At 35.7% G+C, this 24,967-nt stretch overlaps 1 protein-coding gene across 2 annotated transcripts; it reads right to left on the bottom strand.

Moving 5' to 3' along the window:
- Nucleotides 1–34: 34 nt before the first annotated feature.
- Nucleotides 35–24,705, bottom strand: pont (RuvB-like helicase pontin). Of its 2 annotated transcripts, none has more exons than XM_089637773.1 (8): nt 24,671–24,705; nt 12,144–12,450; nt 6,615–6,817; nt 6,298–6,466; nt 3,958–4,049; nt 2,904–3,010; nt 1,995–2,097; nt 35–683 (listed from the first exon to the last, which is right to left on the bottom strand). In XM_089637773.1, exons 2-8 carry the CDS (start codon nt 12,427–12,429, stop codon nt 432–434), a joined length of 1,212 nt encoding a protein of 403 aa, XP_089493899.1. In that variant the 5' UTR covers nt 12,430–12,450; nt 24,671–24,705; the 3' UTR covers nt 35–431. The 2 variants fall into 2 exon arrangements, with proteins under 2 accessions (XP_089493899.1, XP_089493891.1); XM_089637765.1 differs by lacking the exon at nt 24,671–24,705 and adding an exon at nt 12,735–13,122.
- Between the last annotated feature and the right edge of the window lie 262 nt (nt 24,706–24,967).

Here is a 24,967-nt window from a genome sequence, read left to right as displayed (position 1 = left end):
TTGAAAGAATTATTTGTTTTCTTTACTTAAAAATAAGAAACATTTATTTTTTTCTTCAACACGTATAATAGAATTCTTATTACATGACACAAATTAGATCAAAGTCAGTGGACAAATTGTTGGTAAAATACCGATCAGATCAACAATTATTACATAACTATTTTCTATGGAGAGGTCATGCATATGCTGAATGTTTGGTGTTTGACTCGACGAAAGAGCAAGCAATTTGGGAGCATCTTTATAAAACATTTACCCTTTATATTTTGAAAATATTCTCAAGTTTCCAGAACTTGGAAAAAAATATAAAATCATATTCTTATAAAATACCCACATTGTTAAAATTGATACAGTCTCTGTAATGTAAATGGGTAACTAATATGGATTTCCGAACTCTCAGTCAAGGTTTATTTGGTAGTAGTTAATCTAGAGTTCTAGAGCATGAACTTATCCTTCTCCTTGGAGAGGATCTTAGCTGAGGACTTGGCATCCAGGAAGAGCAGCGAGGTCTCATGCACGTCCTGCGCATGTATGGCGGAGCGGCCCTCCACGCGGGCGGCGAGGGCAGCGGGGGTCAACAGCTGGGCGGCGTAGCGCAGCGTGGTGCGCGCACCCACCTCACTCAGCGCGGCCAGGGCTCCTTCCTCCACCGCCACTCCCTCTGTCATGGCGCGCAGTTTCAGGATCTGAATTGAGGAAATATTTCATTCTAAATGTGGTGGTCATAATTACTAAAAGTGGACAAAAGGGAACCTAACACGTCGATGAAGTATTAACCTGATCCACGCGACTGTTGCATATAATATGAAGTTTCACTAAAAGGTGCCGCGTGATGGGACAGATTGTGTTAAGGTTAAACCTAGTCTGACACACGCGCTTATACTCTCATGGCTTGGCCAATTTCACCTTAACAAGGCTAATCCATGAGAGTGTAGCGCGTTTGTGCGATTTAATATCTATGTCGTAGCCGAGAACATTTTTTTTTTTTTTCGAATATTCTGTTTTTTGTGTGAAGATTTTCAGGAAATCGGTGCAATGCATTTGCCGAACTGAAATTTCTTGAAAATCTTCATATAAAAACGAATTTTCAAAAAAAAAAATCTTTCTGTGTTTAAACATTTCTGTGTTTAGAATAGTGTCAAATTTTTCGAGCAATTTACTATCACACTCAAAAGTCACGAGCCGCCACTGCTCACATGGGTTCTATCGGAGTGAATTGATAGTGTGAGACGAATCCTTAAATTAGGACGACTGATAGCACTGGCAAAAAAAAAGGTTATACATTTATTTATTTCTATATAATATTTACAGTGTTCACATAATTATTTATAATTGTACATGATATATTTCAAACTTATAAATATAATATGTTGTGTGTAAGGTAGGTTTGAGAAGGTGAAATTGTATGTGAGTAATATTGTATGTTTCGTGAACACCTCACTAGGAGAACCTGTGCTGAGGTGTTTACGTGAATGAATACGTGAGTGAATTTACACTATGGCGAATGTTTGGAATGAACTTTCTCTCATGGAACAAATATTTATCTTGGATCATTTCCATCATCCTCAGAACATACTCAAATTGGGGATGCCGTAGTCTCCTGACTCCCGACAGAGGGGAACAGTTGGGACGTGAATATTCAAATTAAAATAATAATCTTCTCCCAGAATGAAAAGATGTTTTTCATTAGAACAAACTGAAAAATGATCGAAGAACCTTACTTACCTACTTACTTTAATACTAAAAAGTGATATGGGATCAACCCGTAAAATTAAAATTTTCATTATTACGCATTGATTAATGACAAATAATATCCCCATTTCTTATAAACACTGAGTAAATATTACGTGGCATGTAATACTTATTACCACAGTGTTGGTATAGTAAAAATGGCTTCAAACCTGGCTCAAGACCGGCTCCACTATACCAACGCTAACCGGCACGTAAGAATCTAATAAGTAAGACGGTAGGTTTATAAATTCAAAGAGAAGTCTTACCTGGTGTAATTCGCTCTTGTTGTATGGCAATGTGCGGATGATAAGCAATCGATCCAGTAAGTCCAGTGGAATTCCATGGGGTGAAACTATATCATCTGTCCCCCTGAAACAGAACTCTAAATTAGAAATACAATATAGCCTAAATATAACGCAAATGTGAATCATAGAAGAAGTTGGACACGATCAAGTGAACAAATATGTGAGTCGGGCCACGACAACAGTCAGAATAATAGAAGGGGATGAATGAATGAAGCAAGGGGTGCGTACCAAGACCAAGTTGTTTGGTCGTCTATCCTCTGCACTTTCAATTTGTTCTCATTATATTATTGTTATCATTTCCTTACTAGTAAAAGGAAAACATCCTTTTGTCAGTAAATAATACATTTCCAATGTACAAAGTAGCAAACTTTTAAGGTAATGTAATATCAAAATAACTCTCAAACAGTTTGATAATAGGCCCTAACACGTTTCAATTATTATTCTGTTGGCGGTTCAACATGTCGAACTTGCAGAACCCGACATGTTGAACCGCCAACAGAATAATAATAATTCGGTTGGCGGTTCAACATGTTGGGTTCTGCAAGTTCGGCCGTGTGGAGGGCCTTTATTACATTTGAAGTGCAAAAAAACTATCACACATAATAATAAGTAAAGAACAGAACTATTGATGATAAACCTTTACAACCGAGATGATATGAGTGAGTTTGTCAAGAAAAAATATAGACAGAAAATAAATCTGTTTTTGGGACCATTCCCAAATCAAAATCCCAAGCAAATCACCCAGCCCTAGGGGGATCATAACTAAAAGCTTTACCTAGTGTGGCCCGTTACATTCAGAATTTTTCGCCAGCATAAAAGGTTATACAACCATGAGATTGGTTGAAAAACAAATTATAATTTATTACTAACCGAATTTGACACCTTCCTCTGTTTGTTGCGAAGATTACAATAGGGGCAATGGCAGACTCTAAGGCTCGGTGGAGGTATGTAAAGGTCTCAATATCAAGCATGTGCACCTAGAACAAACAAACAATACAAACTAGGACCTTTCATCAACTTCAATTCTCAAAAAGTCGAGAGTTTGTGATAACAGTTCTGGCAATTTAGATTTCAATTGGCTCGGGGGGATTTTGAACAATTTTATTCCGTGCCTTCCTGTGGCTACAGAAGTACCCCATATTTCATCATAAGTGCACAGATATGCCATCAAATTCCAGTAACTAAACGAAAATCGAATTTTATTTGAGATGCAACTAAATTAACCTTGGAATATGTTTATTACGGTCCGCCTATCGGTATTTGCCCATACCTGCTTTCTTTAAATACACCCGACATCTCTCACTCATTTGCACATAGGAGTTGAGTGGGGCGGAACAGAGATAGAGATTCGAATCGGGTTTCACAGTCATAAACACCCTCATTATTACAATAACAAATAATATACTATCCTTTTGTTGAAATACCGATGTAAACGGAAGGCATGAAGATAAATATAAAAAGAAAATTTGCATTACGATTTGTTACATATAGTAATAATAATTAGTACATATTGTTGGGACCTTTACTAAGGACCGGTTGTTTCGGAGAATTTGAACAATTCATCAAATTTCAACGTTAATTTGCGAGTTCTGTGAAAGTCCTATTCAAGTTCTGATATTATATCATTATAGGCTAGTTTCTTGACAGAACTGAAATAATAACAGAACTAGAAAATATCTTTCACAGAGCTCGCAAATTAACGTTGAAATTAGAAGAATTGTTCAAATTCTCCGAAACAACCCGTCCTAAGAGATTGGTATATAATATTCATATAGAAACATTGAATAATTCCGTCTTTTCTGCCATTGAAATGAGGCCGGCGCAAAAGGTAGTACTACCCTTCTCGGCATTAAGGATCAATCGACCGAACTGGTAGAACTACCTTTCCTGGCCGAAGTGTGTTAAGAATGGTGGAAATACTTACTTCATCAATGAATAATACGCCAGGAACCAGCTCTGCTATTCCTTGATCGATGTATTTGTTGACTACTTTGTTTATTTCTTTACGTAACTTATCTGTAAATGAAAAATGCAAATTATGACCAGTATTTCAATATACGTAATTTACCATTTGCCTTGGCAATGTGTAACGTTAATACAAAATCATTAAATAAACAATGAGGAACTCCAGTGAAGAATATTATGGGTTTAAAAAAATATATTCATATAGATCAACAAATGATGATTCTATAAATATTTTTTTGATATATTTCTGATTTTACAAATCGTCGTTTGAAAATTAATAAAACACCATCACATCAAAACGCCCTGTTTGGTTGGCACGACTGAATCTGACGTCACGAGTCACAAATCGCATTTCATTCTGGTTTTGTATTTTGAATTTAAAAGATTTCATTGTTGTTGTTTCACAGTGTTGACGGAATTGTAACAACGTTTAGGCGCCTATGATAATTAATATTTTTGAAAATTAATGTTAGTTTTATGCAAAGATATTAGAAGAACGAGATGTGCTATGCGCAGTTCGTACTGAGTGGAATTGTTTTGCCGAGTGTCGCCGGTTTTGTTCACCAATACTACTGCACACCTTCGCTTGCGCTAAGGTATCCGCACTAATACATAGAACAGATTTCTGTGCGTACACGTCCCGATACCGTTCAAAGTACCCTAATTAGGTAGTACTCCGGCTACGGTCTGGCGGCCAACATAGCATATCTCGTTCTTCTAATATCTTTGGTTTTATGTGTATTATTTTAAAAAGGTAATTTTGAGGTCAGTGTCAAAATTAGTTGAGCGGCGTTATAACACAATAATATTTATACCTATGTTAATCTGGTTATATAATATGTATGATATTATCATTGTTTATTATAGTAATTCTAGCATAGTAATAGGGTACCAAAGGAAACATTCTAGAACATATCATTATTATTTTTTTTTTAATATGCAATTGACACACCAAGGTGTAATCAAACTTGTAAGTACAATATCCACTGGAGCTTATTTGGCTAATTTTCAAACCTCAAATTTAATGCGTTTGTGAATTTAATGATTTCTATAAAACCTACAAACTTAAAATAAATTATGAAATAAGGGTAAATTTATTGGCTTTAAACGACAGTGAACAGTTTATTTGTTTTCGTATCAATATTCGGAGGTATGATTTTTTAGTGAGCACGGGGGAATTCAAAACCAAAGGAACAAAAATCTTCAACGCTCAACGCATTTTATCATAAATATCTTGGCGCTCCAGTGGTTAAAGGTTAAATTTGTAGCATTATATCTCCTAAATTAAGCTATTGTACCTGTATCAAAATGATCCTGCAAAAAAATGCAGTTGACCTAAGAGATAAAGGAGCATTTTTCTTATTGATTAGTTTGATGGCGTCACACCATTTTCTTCATAATAATGAAGGTTTTGGAACACCAAAAATTGTTTACCAGGTCCTCACATGGATGTATTTTTGCACTATGATGGAATACAATGACAGTAGTTAAGAAATGTTGACATTTTACACAGAGTTCTTTAATATTAAAGCTGTTCAAAAAACTACTTAAAAATAAAAAAAACTACTTAAAAATAAAAAAAACTGCTTAAAAATAAATAAACATCTTCACCCTTGACGCCGCCATACAAAATACAGTGCCTGTTGAAATAAAACATACGCTTTTCCCCGACCCGAAAAATTAAAACTTTGAACATTACTCCACTAAACACTGGCATTGTGAAAACAGGTTGAAAATTATTTTACAAGCAATAATTATTCGCCTGAAACACTCATCCACATTGAAAAATCTCCTGATAAAAGATACATGACGCCAACGGGACTCGAACCCGTGTCCCTTCGATTTCCGGTCGACAGCTCTGACCACTGAGCTATGGCGGCTTATCTCTTACCCGCGAAATGATTCAATATATACTAGTGTTTCATTCAACAATTACTGCTTGTTTCGCCATAGCTCAGTGGTCAGAGCTGTCGACCGGAAATCGAAGGGACACGGGTTCGAGTCCCGTTGGCGTCATGTATCTTTTATCAGGATTTTTTTCAATGTGGATGAGTGTTTCAGGCGAATAATTATTGCTTGTAAAATAATTGTTACCCTTTGTGCTATGCATAAAAAACCTTGTCTTAAAACATTAAGTTTACCAAAAAAATAATAAGGTTGAAAATTATTTTAACCATCAATATTAACAGTAACCAAAAAACAAAACTGATATTAGAGTTAGAAGATCATAATTGATTAAAAAATAGTACTGGAGTTCATTGTTCCTAGTGGAATTTTGAATCAATTGAAAAATATTAACCTGTGATTTCCGTCTTTTTGGGTTTCATAAGTTGCCCCATCATGGACATGATGTCCTGCCCCCCCTGCGGCCGGGCGTTGGCGCAGTCCAGGTCGTGGAGGGTCACGTCTTGGACCACCTCCTTCTTCTTGTGGACATCTCCTTTGGGCAGTGGCACATATTCCTCGGCCTGTAACATTTCAAAATCCATTGCAGATTTATCAAAGCATGAAAGAGACTCAATACACCATAGGTACATAAATACGGTGTGCTTAAGTTGTATGTCAACAACAACAGTTTTAAAGAAAGGTTGGTTGAAATAAAAAAGGCAGACAAACCTCAAGATCGAATTCAGTGGCGTAAGTATCACAGCGTCCTTGTCTCTTTACAGCTCCTGAGTTGGCTTCAACATAGATCACATCTCCAACTTCCACCTTTTCTTTCTGAAGAGATTCATAAATTGTGGGGTCAAGTTTCAACTGCTTGGTTCCTTTGGCTGTCTTTAGACCTATAATTACGTGGGACACCACTTTTCCAAAGCCTGAAAGAACATAATAATTAATTTAAAAAAATTGTACAGTTTATATCCGAAACCATGTGGTACAGAAATAGGCATTGCAAAATTGTATTATATTGCTTATTAGACACTACATAAAGGTCTAGAGTCACATCTACCGGCACGTAAAGTTCCAGACACGTAGCGTACCAGATATGGCTCAATTAGTTTCATACATTGTGTATAAGACCTTTACATCATACCGTAGTGTACCGGCAGAGACACGGGCTGGCACTGACAGTAGAATATTTTGTCTGTAACGTCGCATATCTGCGCCTGCACAGTTCAGTACAAAATGGCACCGCATTCACAGCTGATCGCGACAATACATGGGCGAAGCCATGCTAATGCGATTTAAGTTCGTATGAAATAGAATTCGCTTTAAAATTTAAATTGGGTTCACACGGCTTCACCCTCATAATCATTTGCCCAAATAATCAGCCAACATTGTACTCACTGTTGCCATTATGCCGTTTTTGCCAATCACGGTGCCGGTATATTGTTCCCTTATAACAACAAGGTTTCGTCTGCCATTTTTATGAGATATTGAGGTTCAAAGTTTGAATCCCAAATAAAATACTAAGACTTGAAAAGTTTTATGAAACTTTGCATAAGGTTAATTATGGTCAAAATGTCAGATAGAATTTTGTAGTCCCAAGGGAACTATAGTGATAGTAAATACTCGCGTCTGTGCCGTGACGGCTACGTGTACTGTTCACATCTACCTGCACAGACACGTAGCGTGACAGACATGTCTCAATTAGTTTCATATATTATCTACGAAGACGTTAATATCATAGCGTAGCATTTCTGTACAGACACGGGCCGGCACCGGCTAGCACCTGAGGACAATCTCGGCTAGAATACTTTTTTTTTTTTTTTTTTTTATTATTTAATAAATGTTTACAAGTTACATGTTTAGACATTTTTTTTTAACTACCATACTAGGCTAATGCCCGTGTTGTGGTAGTTATACATGAAATAATAATAACAATGACATAAAAGAACTAAAAAATACTTATAGTAACATAAGTATGTAAGTATAAATCATAATGAAGTAATAATAAAAATAACTTAGAAGAACTAAAAAATACTATTTTATAGAAACATAAGAAAGAATTAGAGAAAAAAAAAAAAGAAAAACAAATTTAATGATAAATAAAACTAAAAACAAGTATATTAAAATTAATAGTAAACTGAAAAATAAAGAAAAAGTATATGTATATTAAAAAGATACAAATAAAAATTAAAAATATTAAACATTAAGATTAAAATTTAAACATAATTAATATAGATTGTTTAATGCATATAATTGTTTGTGTGCAAGTTTATTTATCTTAGGTATTATCTATAAGACAACATGTTTATGTTCAACACTTAATTTTAATTTTCGTGATATGAGACAAGTTGGAAAAGAAGTTTTTAATTTTTTTTGTGTTAGGAACTCATATAATCTTTAAAGAAAGGTCGTCCCCTTTCAAATATCCATTGATGTACACGAGCAGTAAATATGGATATAGAATTACTTGACTTTAAGTCGGTACTCAATGCATTGTATATTTTAGGCGCGATGAACCAGAATTGCCGTTGAGCGAAAGAGGTTTTAGTTTGAGGAACCACTTTGTATGTCTGCTGTATTTTAAATTCAATTAAATTATGCTAAATGGTGAAATATTTTAAATATTAATTAATTATTGGAACTTATATGTTTTTTAATTATTTTTTATTTACTTTAATATTTTGAATGTAGTAAATATAAGTGCCTAACATGGTAGTCGAAAAAAAATTCACAATGACTGCAATAAAAGTGCACTAAAAAAAAAAAAATAACCCCTATTGTGCGGCTGGCTACATTTGCAGTCCAGTGAAATTATGACTTCCTTGAGGTGCATTGCAGTGTGCAACGTTTGGAGCTAGGTTTTAGACGTTTTTAAAGCATTTCGTTCCATGAAAATTCCAAAGTAAAAAAGTTAATTTTGTAGAATCTATAATATTATTACGCTAGCGTCTTGTGTTTATTATTTCTAATTTAATTTTCAATATTAAATTTGAATACATATAGTTCAGTTATATCGTCGTGTTACAAACTTCTCGGGTTCGACTGCATTACACCATCTATTAAACTGCCCGTTAACTAAATTAAAATTTCCCGCGATTCATGCGTCACATTCATCACACTCTCTGAGACGCATTACGAATGTTTCTAATCTGGGATGAATGGGGCCTTTTCACTAACGGCATTTAAAAAAAAACCTTTTATTGATACCCCATGCTTCCTGAAATGCTATAAATCAGCCAGAGTCGACACTATGACCTGCTATGTATTCCACATGGAAGAATGGACGTGCTGGCCAAGCATGGCCTGACAGAGAGATGCTGCTAGATGACTTTAGGTCTCTTGAAATTTTAAACATTGGCCTTGAAGGTTTCAAGTCATATTAGGCAATAACTGTAACACATTTTTTACAATAACACATATCTCATCTTCAGGGATGCTGTGTGGAGGGTCTTTTTATGGAAATGAAGGAGTGAACCTGGGTCTTGAAGATACCCATATTGTAAGAGGGAGGAAACACAGAGGCCGAAAGATCAATCCACAGCCGAGCTGTTGAATTCAAGAACAAGTGGTAGAAATGACCCGTTCTTATGTGACAAATGTCAACTCTATGCAAATGTTGGGAGCGCATTTGGCATATTTCCCGATTGTGCACCGGTTCTGAAGGGTTCAATGACGCTAGTTCCTCAGAGCATCTTCCATCGAAATACCGGTAGAACACCATTCCCAGCCGACGCCTATGCTCTTAAATATTGCAATCCGTTTGTTAAGATAGGGGATTCCATCAAACGGACCGCCTGTTTCTGTACAGAGTCCATGGTTTTTCAGATACTTAGAGGCTCCAGACCAGAGGTGGCTGATAAATTTACTTGCGATTTGTACAGGGTTAGCGGTGGTGTACTATTAAAGTATCTGCGGGTCCTGTCGGTACAGTATGCCCAGCTTCTGAAAGGCTAACTTGACTCTGGCATCTATTATATAAATGGAAGGCATGTTGGGAACATTGCTTCCATTGAAGGAGTCTAGATTGTCATTTCGATATCTTTTAGATGTAATCATATGTGATTGGGTCTTTGAAACATTGAATTTGACTAGGTTATTCTTACCCCGAGATGAAACCCTCTCGAGGTAACCGTCCATTCTCTGCTTCAAAGCCTTACGAGCTATTTATATTTACTTATATTGACCAATTCTTAAATATTTGAAAAATCTTTCTCCATCTTCTCGGCATTCTTTATATTTAATGAAAAGAATTCTCCTTCATTTTTATTGTTTTTTGTTCATCGGATGTACATCAAATCGTTTCATTTGATGTCTTTCTTCCCAGCTACCTACTTTCACTTCAAGCAAAATTGTAACTATGTCTATTCTTCCACAGAAAGAATCAGAAACATGTTGCACAATTGATTTTGGATTTTTAAAAATGCCCTTGGTTTGCCTGCAGTTTACCGCAAAATAACAATATGGTTTTCGTTGTTTCGTGTTGCCATGACCACGGTTTGTTATTCTCGCGCGTCTGGTTGCCATGGCGGCAGTTTGTTGTTATTGCGTTAAGGCCCTGGACAGAGCCTTTCGAGAACAATTTGAAGCCGCGGGATGAGGAGGGATGTTTGAAAAATACCTTTATCTTAATATGTCCTATTCCCTGTCTCATCAAATACTTATCCCAAAAAATCGTGACCCGTCGTATGCATTAACAACATATGGACGGAATTTAAAAATATAAATTTCAATAGTTCATTTTATACTACTTTGCAAATCGAACAAGATGGCTGCCCGACAATTTCCCCTCACCCTAGATTTGGTTTTAATGTCGTTCATACTAAACGGGCAGGGACATGTCCAGGGCTTTTTAGGTTCATGGTGCTGTGTCTGTGCTGTGCCGGTAGATGTGAATGCTCCCATCTGTGCCATGGCATTCAAAAATACTTTTTAAATATTGAAACAAAGTAACTATGTACATATACACATTACTAAATTCCACAAGAAAAAACTATCCTGCGATGTGAGATATGAACATTGGGATCTTCTACTAATTAGGAGACTATTCTAATATTGACCGGTCAGTGGTTGAGTGGGCATAGCGCTTGGGTCTCACCCGAGCGTCGCGTGTTCGATTCCTCGGCTGGCTAAGTCCTCCATCACAACACAAGCAACATTTTCGGCTTTCTGTGATGGTAGTAGGAGATTTTCAAACATTGTTGGGTTATTCGTAACCCGGGAATGTTTGTCTTTCTTTTAAAAAAAAAAAAAAATTCGTATTTTTTCTATATTAACACATTTTAAGTAGGCAAAAATAGGGTGAAAATTAATTTTGTAGATAGTCATCACACCCCAACTATAAAAGTACTGTGCGAAGTACATACCTACTTTGTAATACAACTCCATAAACTGAAATTAAAGTCAGTTTTAGGCTATTTAGTGATATTCTATGTGTAAAAAATGATGTATTTTATTACACTTTTCCACAAATCATTACAAAAAAAGAATGTTCCAGTGCCATAAGTGCAAGAATATATTACCCACTCTATAGGTTTTGTATAGTTTCCTTCTGATTAAATATTCTTTCACAGAATATAAGAAAATGAGAGACTTGTATCACATTGTTTATATGTACATACACAAATTTATTTATATATTTGGTACAATATTCATAAAGAATTATCGGACAGCAATGCCTTCAGGGCCATTTAAGTAGAACCGGCGTTAAAGGTAGAACTACCTTTCTCGCCGGAAGTGCGTTAACATGGTGCCATGGTGTAAGCATGGTGACGCTACAAGAACCTATAACTTGTAATAATTTTTTTTTTTTTTTTTTACAGTATTACCGCACAAGAGTCCCAACTGCTCCCGTCTGGAGCCAGTGAGACTATGGCATCCCCAATTGGGGTATGTTGTGAGGCTGAGGGTATTGGGGAGGGGAGGGAGATGGGGAAGAGGAAGGTGGGGAAGTACCTGGCTATTCAGATCTGGTCACCAAACACGGCTAAAGCCATTTCAAGCAACGTTTCAATTCTGAATGGTGGTCTTACACCAGGGCGATACTGAGAGTATCTTCCACTCTGGAACGTGCCGCAAATATACTATATATTATTTTTAATTAATTAATTGTGAAATAACACAAATTAATCAAATAAAATTTATTTGCGCACGCCGGGTTCGAACCCGCGACCGTCGGATCTGTAGTCAAAAGCGTATACCACTAGACCACGCCGGCCGTCAATAATGAATACAAATTCAAATAATATAATTTACCTCCATCAGTTGGGTTTTCTGTTTCCACAGGGGTCAATTCTGTGACTTCTCCTTCATAAACCTCCTTAGTCTCTCTAATACGCAGGCCAATCGCTCTGCGAAAATTCTCCATCAAAACTTCAGTTTTCTTAATTTCAGAACTATATACTTCACTGCCAACCATCGGACAGAAGGGAACCTTGTTTCCCAAATCCTGTGCAATGGCCAAGGCTATTGCTGTCTTCCCCGTGCCAGGGGGGCCAGCCAATAGGAGAGCTCGGCCTGCCATCTTTTTACTGCGAATCATATCCACAACGATGCCAGCAGCCTGAAACAGGAAAACCAACATGTGAATATACTTACAAACTACACAAAGCCAATAGCCAAAGCAAACTATGCAAAGCCCTGCAAGACTACAACTATATAGGATAACCAGCCAATTTTTAACTTTTGTTTTCTTTTATTTTGAGGTTAAATTGTTGTTGATTTCTTCGGGGTTAAATTATCATAATGTTAAATCAAATAGATAGTGACAACAAAGCGTGATTGATTTAATACTACGCAACTTGTCAAAGCCGCGAGAGGCTTTCAAATTGCATGGTTAATCATTACCTCCCTCGCCAACTCCTGGCCCACAAGACCGGCTGCCATTTGGATTGCAACCCCATTTTCATCTAGTCCAAGTCCTTTGATATGTGTGTGGGCAGATATCCTTTGAGTTTTCGCCGTACTTTTCACTTCTTCGATCTTCATTTTTATTTATGTTATTTGGTGTCGCGGCGCAATAATCAAGAAAATTAATTCATAAATTGGAATGATTATACACAGTGTACCAGAATTGGTAGATGCTGAGTTAATATATATCGATTTACAAATGCGTACGTCTAACAACACGTTTTTTATGAAATAATACAGAAAACAAGCATTGAAAAATGTATTTCCATATCACTCAAATAATCAAAATCGAACAAACAAATTCGTAACGACGGGCAGCGTGAAGTTTGTCATAGACAATAATAAACCATAGAAAAGAAAAGAAAAATAAATTGTACCTGAATGTGATAATAAAAGCATCCACACACAGTTAGCGATGGGCACAATCGATGAATCTTCGATGATTTACTCGATCTTTTTAAATCATCGAAATATTTCGATTCATTATCATGGACAAATGGATTCTGTCAAAAATCATCACACAGTACGAGACAATCGTTTTGAAACGTCATCGAACAAGAAAATGATTCTCTCAAAAATCATCACACAGTCCGAGACAATCCTTTTGAAACGTCATCGAACATGGAATCAATTTTGTCAAAAATTATTACACAGTCCGAGACAATTCTTTCGAAAATTATTCGAAACCACAGCCGTCACGTCATTGGTCAGAATTCCTTCGGAAACGTAAATCGGTTCCCAACTCCGAGAAACGTCAGAAATATCTCGCACTGCTTGACAAACGAGATATATTCCAATGGTAAATTGTGTTACGTACTATCTATTATGCTTTGATATCCACCGGGATTACGTTATTATTCTTTGCTAGTTGTCAAATGTTTAATTAGAATATTATCTACCAACCAAAGAAGTTACGAGTATGAGACAGAAGAACAAATCATTCATATTTTATGTTGGGATTTACGTCGCCCGTGCATTTAGTGTATGTAAAAATGGCATTCTGATGTATAATAAGTTGTGAAGGTTATTAATAAACATAAATTGATCATTTTAATAATCAAAAATCACCTCAAGGGCGCTCAAATGCATTACATATGATTATGATGTATTTTATTTGAAAGATGCAATCGGCCCGATATAAAAATATTAGATTCGGTATTCTTTTAGTGTCCTGGGTTTTTTGTCATTAAAATATTGAAATATTTTTATTATTTCTTCTATTGAAGTATGATTTCACGGAATAGTGAGAAAGATAAGGAGATTTCAAACCTCCAGTATGAATATTCTAGTATTTAGTATTTCCTTATAAGTAGGTACAAAACTTATTTGTATTATTTATTCAGTTTATATGTATATATTATAAATTTAATATCACATGTAATGCTTTTGAGCGCCCTTGAGGTGATTTTTCACGAAAACGGCGGTATATGAATTAGCCAAATATAATTATTCAAATTCGTAGTCATTCACGTCATAATAATAATATTATGATCATTACGTCGCTATCTGCAAGTAACTGAAGTAACAATAAACATTACCAGTGTGAAAACACTGGCTACCCCATTTTTGCAAATGCAGTACTTACCTACCAAAATGTTGCCATACTAATATACCATGCTTTGATTATGTGCCACCCCCCCCCCCCCTACCCACCAGGGCTTAAATTTTCCTCTGTCCACAGCTACTGCTCCCGCTGAACTCCGAGCGATTAACTCGAATCTTTTGATGTTTCGATCAAAATATTTCGATCATTTAAATGTTTCGATCCTGGCCTACAATAAGGTGTTTCGATCAGAGAGTATGTAGATATGTACAAACAAATTTCTGTATAATATTCCAGAAATTTATCACGTGAGAATATTTTTTTCATTACGATGGCAACACCGAACTACACATTTAAGGCGAAATAAGACTTCAAAAAAATATCAGTTATGGGCGCAGGGGCGTATAACTCTCGCATAACCTTGTAACCCTGATGGGAGGAGTTATCCTCAACCCAAATTCTTATAGACAAAGCTGTTGTGGCTGAAAGCTCAGATCTCATTGGCTCAGAGCAAAAATTGTATCTTGATCTCTCGCTCTCTACCGTAGCGACTCGTGTAACAGAAAGAGAAGCTAAGCATGTGTTATGCTCCGATAAAAAAATAACGGTAATTTCCAAGACGTCATTTCGCAGATCGAAGTCAGTTGAAGGTTTTAGCGTAAATATTTTGAATTTTCTTTCACCCATCTAAAATAATGTTGCGTGCTAGAATTCTTCAAGGTGATAAATTAATGCCGTGTTGTGTTAAAGGTTGCTCAAATGGATTCGATAATCCAGTGCTAGGAAGAAGCAGCAAGAAATACGTTTGTTTGTGTGTGCCATTTCGCGATTGAAATAAAAAATACGGTACTTTTGGGATTAAAAAATAATGCGTTGCCAACGCTTAATCTTCCAATCATCATAAAATATCCGGTCTATCTCCACCAATTGAAAGAAGGACCCGATCACGTTGTTAAATACAGGTACTAACCTCTCGTTCTTTGATACAATGTTCATGATTCCTGAATGTACTTCATTGGCTAATAATTTGATTAATTTTCCTTTTCAGACCTATCCGTATTCCGACGCGATCTTGTACCACGTATTAGGAGACTAAAATTGCTAAACAAAGCCACGATTACATCAGACAAGTTCATTTAAACCTCTCCAGAATTACATCATGTAAGTACCAGTATTTTCAATGATGTTTGCTGACGACAAAGCTGTGAAAATTATATGAAACCCTTGCAGGAGAACTTGAATAACTTCTAGTGCTATTTTGTGTATATATTCTTGTATTTTTGTGCAAGGTCAAATTAAATCCTATTAAGTTGTTGCAGTAAGACAGAAATCCTGGGTTCAATTCCTAGTTGAGACTGTTACTTTTTATTTTTTTGTGTCTTGTTCTGTTTCATGTTTTGTTTAGATATATTAGTATTATCTTCTACTTCAATGATAAATCAATGCTCAATACATCGGTTGTACTGACCCTGTTTTGTATTACTGTCCATTGTCTTTTTGAAAATAAAAAATATTTTGATGTGTGCATAGCTGTGGGTTTTTTTTTTTTTATTTTCCTTTTCCTGCATTCCAGTATTTTTTATTATATAATTTTTTTGGGCTAGTGAATGAACGATGTTAGCTGGGTGCAGGTATATTGTCTATGTTTGCTCTTTTTTTAAATGACCTTGAGATTTCTTTATGGTCCACCATATATTTACCTGTCTGGACCAAACGACCGTTTTATCTGTGGTCGTCTGTGGTTAAGGGGGTGACAAAATGGCGCCATACAAAAAGCCCGAAGATATCGATCTAGAGAGTGGTTTATTTATGTATGGGCGTGAACGCGCTTTAAGTGGGCGAAGCCAAAGAAGTTTCACTTGCGCGCCGCATCGAAACAAATATTATAATATTTCGGGGTGGAGAGGAATGAAGTAAGTTGGAACGGGGAACACGCCACGTGCGCTTGGTCAACTCAGTTCGAAGTCAGAGCAGCGATGAAATCCACTAGATGGTACCCATGAGTAAGGTTTGAACATGAAATGCTTAATAATGGGCGTCTTTCAAACTATGTGAATAGTAATATTAAGTTGAATGTGCATGTTTTAGGTAAATTTCGATAGAAACGTAACCTATTGCAGAAGGAGCTCATGATTTTATGATTCTTATCAGATTTCTGTCAAACTTGTTTGATGAATTAATCGATACCATCAACCATACTGCTAGACGGTAGGCAGTAACTTATGACTCGTAATCGACGTGTTCTTCATTGACAGATGTCAAAGCAATACGGTATTCAATCACGAATCATTTTCATAACATCTGATCATAATTATATCTGAATATATTGACAAGATAAATAAAATATCAGTCATTTTCAATATTTATTATTATCGTTGACAAAAAGTTACATAAAACAAATAATTATGTAATGTAAAAAGCATAAGATGCAACTTTTTTGTTGAGGCCATCATTTATTATAATATAAGTTAGAAATAGTAAAAATAATTTTATATAAAAAACGAAAATAATTATTCAATAAACTAGCATTTCGTCGAAATCTAAACGACGCTTTCCAAATTGACGTTCTTTACATACAATATCTAAGATATGTGAAGGATCACGAACATTTATAGACCTTGTGATTTCATTCATCATTTTACCATTGTATTTTCGTGATGAAATAAAAACAATATTAGAAAAATTATGTTAATTCACTTTTCAATCAAATTTTGGCATTATACACACGAGCGTATAAGTACGTATAGACGGGTATATACAAGTGTATAAATTGCCTGCTGTAATACAGGGTGTCCGGGGGTAAAGTGCAGTAACTTCGTGGGGGGATTCTACATGATCGTAGGGGTAAAAAAGATAAATAACTTTTTCCGAAATTCCAATTTTTTCTTTTTCATACAAAAAGACATACCTGCTAAAAAGCCATAGTGTAGGTGCAAACTTACCCGATAAATTCGCAAGTGTGAACGTGGCAACGTTGCATATTTGTGAGTGGCGCGTATCCATGGAAACCGCATGTGAATTGTAAACAATAAAAACACAGAGTTCGCCGTATGTTTTGATATTTTACCAAATTCAAAAAGAGAACTGCACTAAAATCACGTTACACTTTTTATTATAAAAAATATGAATAACTAATTGAACACTTAACTAATTTCATCGCTTTTTACTAATTTAAAATATTTTCAAAATGTCCACCTTCTGCTTGTAGGCAAGTATGTAAACGTACAGTAATATTATTTATAATTCGTACATTGTGGCGTATTTCATCTGCGGCTTCGTGAATACGTAACCGGAGATCTTCGACGTTATTTACTTCTTTGGCGTAAACTTTATCCTTCATCGCACCCCAAAAGAAAAAATCTAACGGTGTCAAGTCTGGAGAACGCGCCGGCCATGGCGAAGTACTCCCTCGTCCAATCCAACGATCTGGGAATTGTTCGTCTAGGTAGCGACGAACGGCAAGTCCGAAGTGTGGTGGAGCTCCATCCTGTTGAAACCACATTTCACGTCTTCTATTTAAATCAACTTCTTCCAAAAGAACGGGAAGGTCATTCTTCAAGAAATCCAGGTAATTTATTGAATTAAGCCTAGGTGGCAACACATGCGGTCCTATAATTTTATTGTTAATAATTCCAGCCCAAACGTTAACGGAGAATTGAACTTGATGGTGCAACTGCCTTACGGAGCGCGGGTTTTCTTCCGCCCATTCATGCAAGTTATGCAGGTTTATCACACCAGTTCTGTTGAACTGGGCCTCGTCCGTCCAAAGGATGTTCCCAATGAAGTTCGGGTTATTAAGTTGCTTACGAAGTAGCCACTGACAATATGCAATCCTTGATACGGGGTCACGTTCCAGAAGGCCTTGCACGCACCAATAATGGAACGGGTGCATTCCGTACGTCTTGAAGAGATCCCAGATAGAACTCTTAGGGACACCAGTCATTGCGGAAATTCTACGAAGCGACAATGTAGGATCATTTACAATTGTAGCCATGATGAAGTCTTCGTCCGCTATTGGTAAATTAATAGCATTGTTGTTTCGGGGTCTTCGGCCAATTCGTTGTTCGCGAATAAGTGCATGCGTTTGAACAAAAACACGAGCGTTGGGCACATTACGATTCGGAAAACGACGTGCATATTCCCGGCGCGCCGCTTCGGAATTTCCACCATGTAGTCCATAAAAATAATGAATATCTGCCCGTTCTTCGTTGGTAAAGCGAGGCATTGTCACAATAATTCAATATTAAAATTACGCACAAAAGAAACACATTTTTAACAGTTAGGTTACTCTTAAACTAAATAAAACTCGATGTTTAAGGAAAACACGCACCGAATAAAGATGTACTTTTTAGTAAGACTTAAACACTAGATAAAGACACTAAATTAACAAGTTTTTATTTAAATGAGACTTTTAACACTAGATAAATTAAATTTTAAAAGTTGTTTACTCCGCTCGTCAAATTAGGTGACACATTACATTCAAAACACAGACGTTTGTTTACTGAATTACGATTTACTAATAGCGGGGGGGTGCAGGAGGGGGTGCGGGGGACAGTTTACCAGCTGACCGACTGAATTCGGGTGCCGGGGGTAGCGGGTATTAGTTACCGGTACACCTAAAAGTACACCTAAAAGTTGGAATTTCAGAAAAAGTTATTTATCTTTTTTACTCCTACGATCACGTAGAATCACCTCCCGAAGTTACTGCACTTTACCACCGGACACCCTGTATAGATAGAGGTGGTATATCGCTGAGTCTAGAAGCAAGCATTAATTGCACATTTTTTCTGTGTTCTTTATTCTGCCTTTGATTTTTTTAGGTAGATAGCTAGGTCTGACACAGGCATGACGATTGTTGTCAACGTATATGTTCTCACAACAATAATTGTTGAAGAAAAATAAAATTAAGGAATTAAATTTAAAACACTTTACCTCTGTTTCAATTTTTGGCCCGGTTTTGGTGGATTAGAGCTTGGATACGTATTAGAGTTAAAACACATAAATTATATACCTATTTATTTTATGAAATTTTATTTTCTACAAAATTATTATCAATAATTTTTTCACAAAATTGTACTGGAAACGAGATATTTACAAAAAACCAAACCTAGTCGCGCAAAAAACTTGTTTTTTTCAAAAATATACACCTAAAATTGCACCTTTACGACTTTCTACCTCGGTATCTATTAGAGATTGAAGAAAATTATTTTCACAAAAGTTGTAAATAATTTTATGTTCTACTTTAATTGTTCGGCTAATTTAGCCGAAATTTGCATTGGGAATGAGATATTTTGGAAAAACTAGATTTTGGCGCGATTTCGGCCGGTTTTTTTCAAAATGGCGGTGCGAGCACAGGTGTGCCAAGGTCGGAAACTCAGATTTTACATCAGGGGACCAGTTTATAAAACATATAAAAAAATTGGGACTGCCGGAATAATTACGATCGCGAATCGCTAATTGACCTGGAGTATTAGTAATGAAACGAACTCTTCACAAACACTTTATTGAAATATAAGAGAATAGCACTCTTTAGTAAAAAACTCCTTTTATTTTACCAAAATTTATTAGATATACCATTGTTACCACTAACATGACTGTATAATTAGAAATTTATGTAAAAGCCCAGTAGGGCGTAAATAAATAAAACTAGGAAAACGATTCTAGTGAAGGGGCACTCTATAACATTCTGTGCCGCTGGTTGTCAGCCGACTCGCCAAGAGTCGTGAAAAAAGGGATTAATAGTAAAAAAGTCTACTTGGGCTAGAAATGATACATAATAACATAACGACAATACTTTAGTGTCATCTTTTTTCTCAAGTGCCTACACATTTACGCATTTAATTTTTTTGTTAAAATATTAAATTAGGTATTTATAGCATGTCTGAGTTCTTCACAATCAGTTCCAATTTTTCCGTGCCCAAAAATTGGTGTGACTGAAAGCCAAATAATATAATTTATATGTAAAAAGAAACTACATTGTTTATAATTATTATATTTGAAATACTTTTTATATGAAATAAGTTTTACTTGATAATCATTTTTAGGCGTGATAGTTACAAATAAAAATCACACATAACAGCGGAACTTTTTATTGAAAAAAATATTTAAGGTATTATTTAACTATTAAAATAAAGAAACTTAAGAATTAAAAAAACTTCCTCTAAATAAACTGTTTTCATATTTTTTTAACAATGTCCAAATTTATCTGAAACATGACCACTGTACACATTTTAAGAATAAACAATTGAAAAAAAAGTATTCTTTTATATTGGTGAAACATACAAAAAACCTTTACTCACTTGAGGAAGAAGTTAAATTATAAAAAACAGAAAATTTCACTAATAGATTTCAAAGTAATCGTTTGATTAAATAAAAAAAATACGTAAAAGAAATAACCGGAGCGACGGGCCGGGTGACAGACAACCTTATAGGCCGGAACTTTGGCGGCGTCTGAAGCAATACGGAGTAACTCCTTGCCGACGTGCACACAAATATACAACGCACAATCCAGAGTTTCGAAGTAAGTGGCGGTCGACTTTGGTTTATCTGGCCAGAAATTGAATTTTTGCGAGTGTTATATTTTAATTAATTCTTATGAATACATTAATAAAATCTCTAATCTTTTTTGAGGGATTCGTCGGGAAGTTACTAATTCATCGTCTAAAAAAATAAAATCTGGTACTTGCCGCTTATCTTACAACATTTTACATTTAATAAAATGTACTTATCGTTTTACATAATATATTTAATGGTAAGGTCCTGTTTTTATTAATCTTATATAAATAACTTGCAACCCTTCGAATCCCTCTAGAATCATTTAAGATTTTAGTAATAAGCTCATCAGAAATAATTAAACTGTGAGCGTCGGGGCAAATCCCCGTTATCAGGGTATTGTGTCACCTTAATTTGTTCTTTACATTCAAATTTATGAAAATTCGAGCTTATTTATATTCGGTTTTACGCCCAGCCGGGTTTTTACATGGATTTTAAAAACAGAATATTCTAGTGAGCTATCGAAAATTGTACAAAAAAAATTAAAGCATGATATAACAGTAAACTGATAAACATAATTTAAAACAATATTAGTAAAACATGTAATAGTAACATAAATTGAAACTAGAAAAAAAAAAAACTAGAAACTAGAACAATACTGCATATAAGACAAATTTTTAAAACTAAATTACCAAATTACTCTAACATGTAGGATTCAACAAAGTGCTTGTAACGGACGTAGTTGACCACATTATTTAATTTCATAAAATCTGTTTTACATTTATAAAATGTGCCTACCCCACGCCACTGGCGAAATCATCAATCCCCGCCACTGGCCATTTTGTTCCCGGCCGCTTGAAAAACTTTGTCCTCGAACGGCATCGATACCGCATCGCCGGCTTACCTGCCGCGTGGATCGATGTCCAGCATTTTTTCTATGTAAAATTTACTAGGAAAAATCAATTTTTAAATATTGCAAATGTTTATATTTTACTTGTTCATCCCCTCGGCGGTAGTCAAATAAACACTATTTTCTATATACTACCGCTGAGGAGATATTAAAAAAGCTGTTTTTCACACATATGTACAACCAATTTTGAACAATATTTTATACCTTTTTTGCGTGTACAAAAATCCAGGAACCTCGTAGCATAGTGAATCTTATCTCTTTCTGAGCGCTATGTTACGGGGGACCTGGGAAAAATACCAACTTAACAATGTTTTACAAATTTGATCGCTTTTAAATCATATTTACACATTTATTTATAAAAATTTCTTATTTTTTGTCGTATCTTGGCAAACAAAAAATCTAGTTGTCAAGATACACATTCTTATAACTACTATGCATTTAAACTATGTAATTGTTATTCATGTAAGCGTTCAAAATCTTTTCTAACTCGCAAATTTAAGCGACTACTTTCGCCTGTGCTGCCGGCAAAATGAATATGCGACATTTTGCCGGGGCATATAAACTCATTGTTGGCGCGGGTACAATCCCCCACCACTTTTGGGCTCCCAGCCCAATGTCGGGCGCGAGTCATGCTAATTGAATATAAGCAGCCACATAATTAAAAATAAATTAGTTCATCTTTACCACCGAAACCAAGCGTTTTATTTATCTACAAGTGACTCCTGCCCAACATCTGCCTCACCTCGCCAAGTCTTCTGCTCCAAGATCTTCTGGTGTTACCTCCTCAAGACAAGCCGGCCCTCCTCTGGAAAACCGCCAACGCCAGAAGCGAGCAGAGACGACAGCACACCCAGTGCCCAACATTCACCAAGCCTGGGTGCGGGAGGCAGATTTCATCAAATATTACTACTATCATCATCATCGGCCGTAAAGGAGCATTCTCATCGGTTGAAGACACGGTTTGGACCCGGCGCCTAAATCTACAGTCTTGTGCGGACTCCCGTCCAGTACAGTGCTGGTATAGATTACGCTATATATACTTATATAAATGGAGTCAGTAAATATATCAATAGTAGGTACCCCCAAACTTGTTGCCCAGATCATGCATCCTATTGGTTAGTGAGTGTCTTTGATAGTTGATTGTGTATGTATTGCAGAAGAATGTAATATTTTTACTTGTATTCCTAATCGGTACGTGGAATTTAATGTGGCAAGGATGGCAAGACTGTCAATTAAGTTGTTAATAACTCTGTCTAGCTCTATTGATTCGTCCAGAGATGTGCAAAATGGGTACCCAAAACCATTTGAAATGCAAAATGGAAATGGGTCAAAACTTTTCCATTTGAAAATGCAAAATGCAAAATGGGTTTTAGAAAAGCATTTCAAATGCAAAATGCAAAATACCTATTTTCAAAATGCAAAATAGTTTCTTAGGTCAAACAATTAGAATAATTATAGAATTTTTAAACAATTTTGTCATTTAATAGTGGACATCAATGTAGAACAATCATATTACATGATGGTAAATCCTAAAACACCACGACTACAGATTATGAAACCACAAAAAATTTGCGCGGGACTAATGTTGCCAACGTAAAAACATAGAAACTGCTATCCAACATTTAATATTACAGCGTCATGGCCCCATGTTCAGTATTTGAATAAGTATTTTTTGTAATGGTATCACTCAATTGCCAGGGCTCCTACCAGGGAGCAACTTGACAAATGTAAATTATCTCCATAGCGAGGTTGAGGACCGACTGATATTTGGGGCTTATGAAAAACAGATGAGTGGAGATATGTAGTAGGAAGAATGTTGTAAAAAAGCATTTAAAATGGAAAATGCATTGAGAAAAGCATTTAAAATGCAAAATGGTTTTTAGACAAGCATTTAAAATGCAAAATGGAAAATACCCATTTTGCATTTTGCATTTCCATTTGAAATGGATTTATTTGAAATAAAGCACATCTCTGGATTCGTCAAACCGACATAGTTAATGTATTCAATTGGAATTCAGATCTTAAAATTTACGGACCTAAAAAATTAGTGCTTAACTTTTTCTAAATTGTTCGAGTGAGAACTTTATACAAAGGGGACCAAATAGGTGAATTATATTCCACTTGACTTCTGACTAATGAAATATAGAGAGAGGGTTCTCATAAAATCTAGGGACTTAAAATCAGTGAACAGTTCGCACAGTTTGAATACAAACATGAACGTCCAAAGATACAGTATATCTCGATTTTTTACGTGTAAATTTTATAATTTTAATCTGTATATTCGATTTTGTTTTATTTTGATTTAACATCTAATAAAACTCTCTTGCAAAGCGTTAAATAATAAAAAGAAATCATAAATTTGTCCTACAACATAATATGTGTAGAATCATTTAGTTGTATAAAGTACCACTAATTTGTGAACACCGTTTGGTTAAAGCGAGAGTGGAGAACCTTTTCGCGGTCGGGGGCCATTTTAGTGCATACGTGTCTTAAAAATTAATGTATCTGAAATACCGTGAAAGAAAACCGTTCTGGCGTTCTGAAGTATTTTTTTACTCTTTTTTGTGGTTAGCGGGCCGCACCGAAAGTAGACACTTGAACCATTGTGCATTTATTTACATTCGTTTTCCTACAAGTTATCTTGGTGTTGCCATTTAAAACCTTTTAAACGATCGTAGCGGCCTTAATTTATATCTACTGAAATGTCAGACTGTATTTGTGCAGGGAGAAACTGCTAAGCAATAAAGTATTTATGCATTCTCTTTTTTTATAATAGGTACTAAATGATATTTTTATCATCGTGGTCCTTCATTTTTTTTACAGCATGTTAAAAAAAAACTATAATATGTAAATGTAACGCATGAAACATTATTTTCAAGATACATGTACAAATAAACCGCCCATAAATGAAGTAAATGAACCTCTCACGTTATGCACTCACGCTCCGGCACACGTACGCTTAGGAGCGGCGGTACCACGCGCCGCTCCAGGCCGCCACGCAGAAAAGTCTTTTTTTTTTATTTTTTTTTTATAGTGAATACCTCACAAGAGTCCCAACTGCTCCCGTCTGGAGCCAGTGAGACTATGGCATCCCCAATTGGGGGATGTTGTGAGGCTGAAGGTAAGTGGGGAAGAGAAAGAGGAAGGTGGGGAAGTACCTGGCTATTCAGATCTAGTCACTAAACACGGCTAAAGCCATTTGGAGCGACGTTTCAATTCTGAATG

This window comes from Hesperophylax consimilis, chromosome 1, assembly GCF_061612785.1.
Source record: "Hesperophylax consimilis isolate HC1 chromosome 1, BYU_Hcon_1.0, whole genome shotgun sequence".
NCBI lineage: Eukaryota > Metazoa > Arthropoda > Insecta > Trichoptera > Limnephilidae > Hesperophylax > Hesperophylax consimilis.
This window is presented reverse-complemented; position numbering and strand designations above follow the sequence as displayed.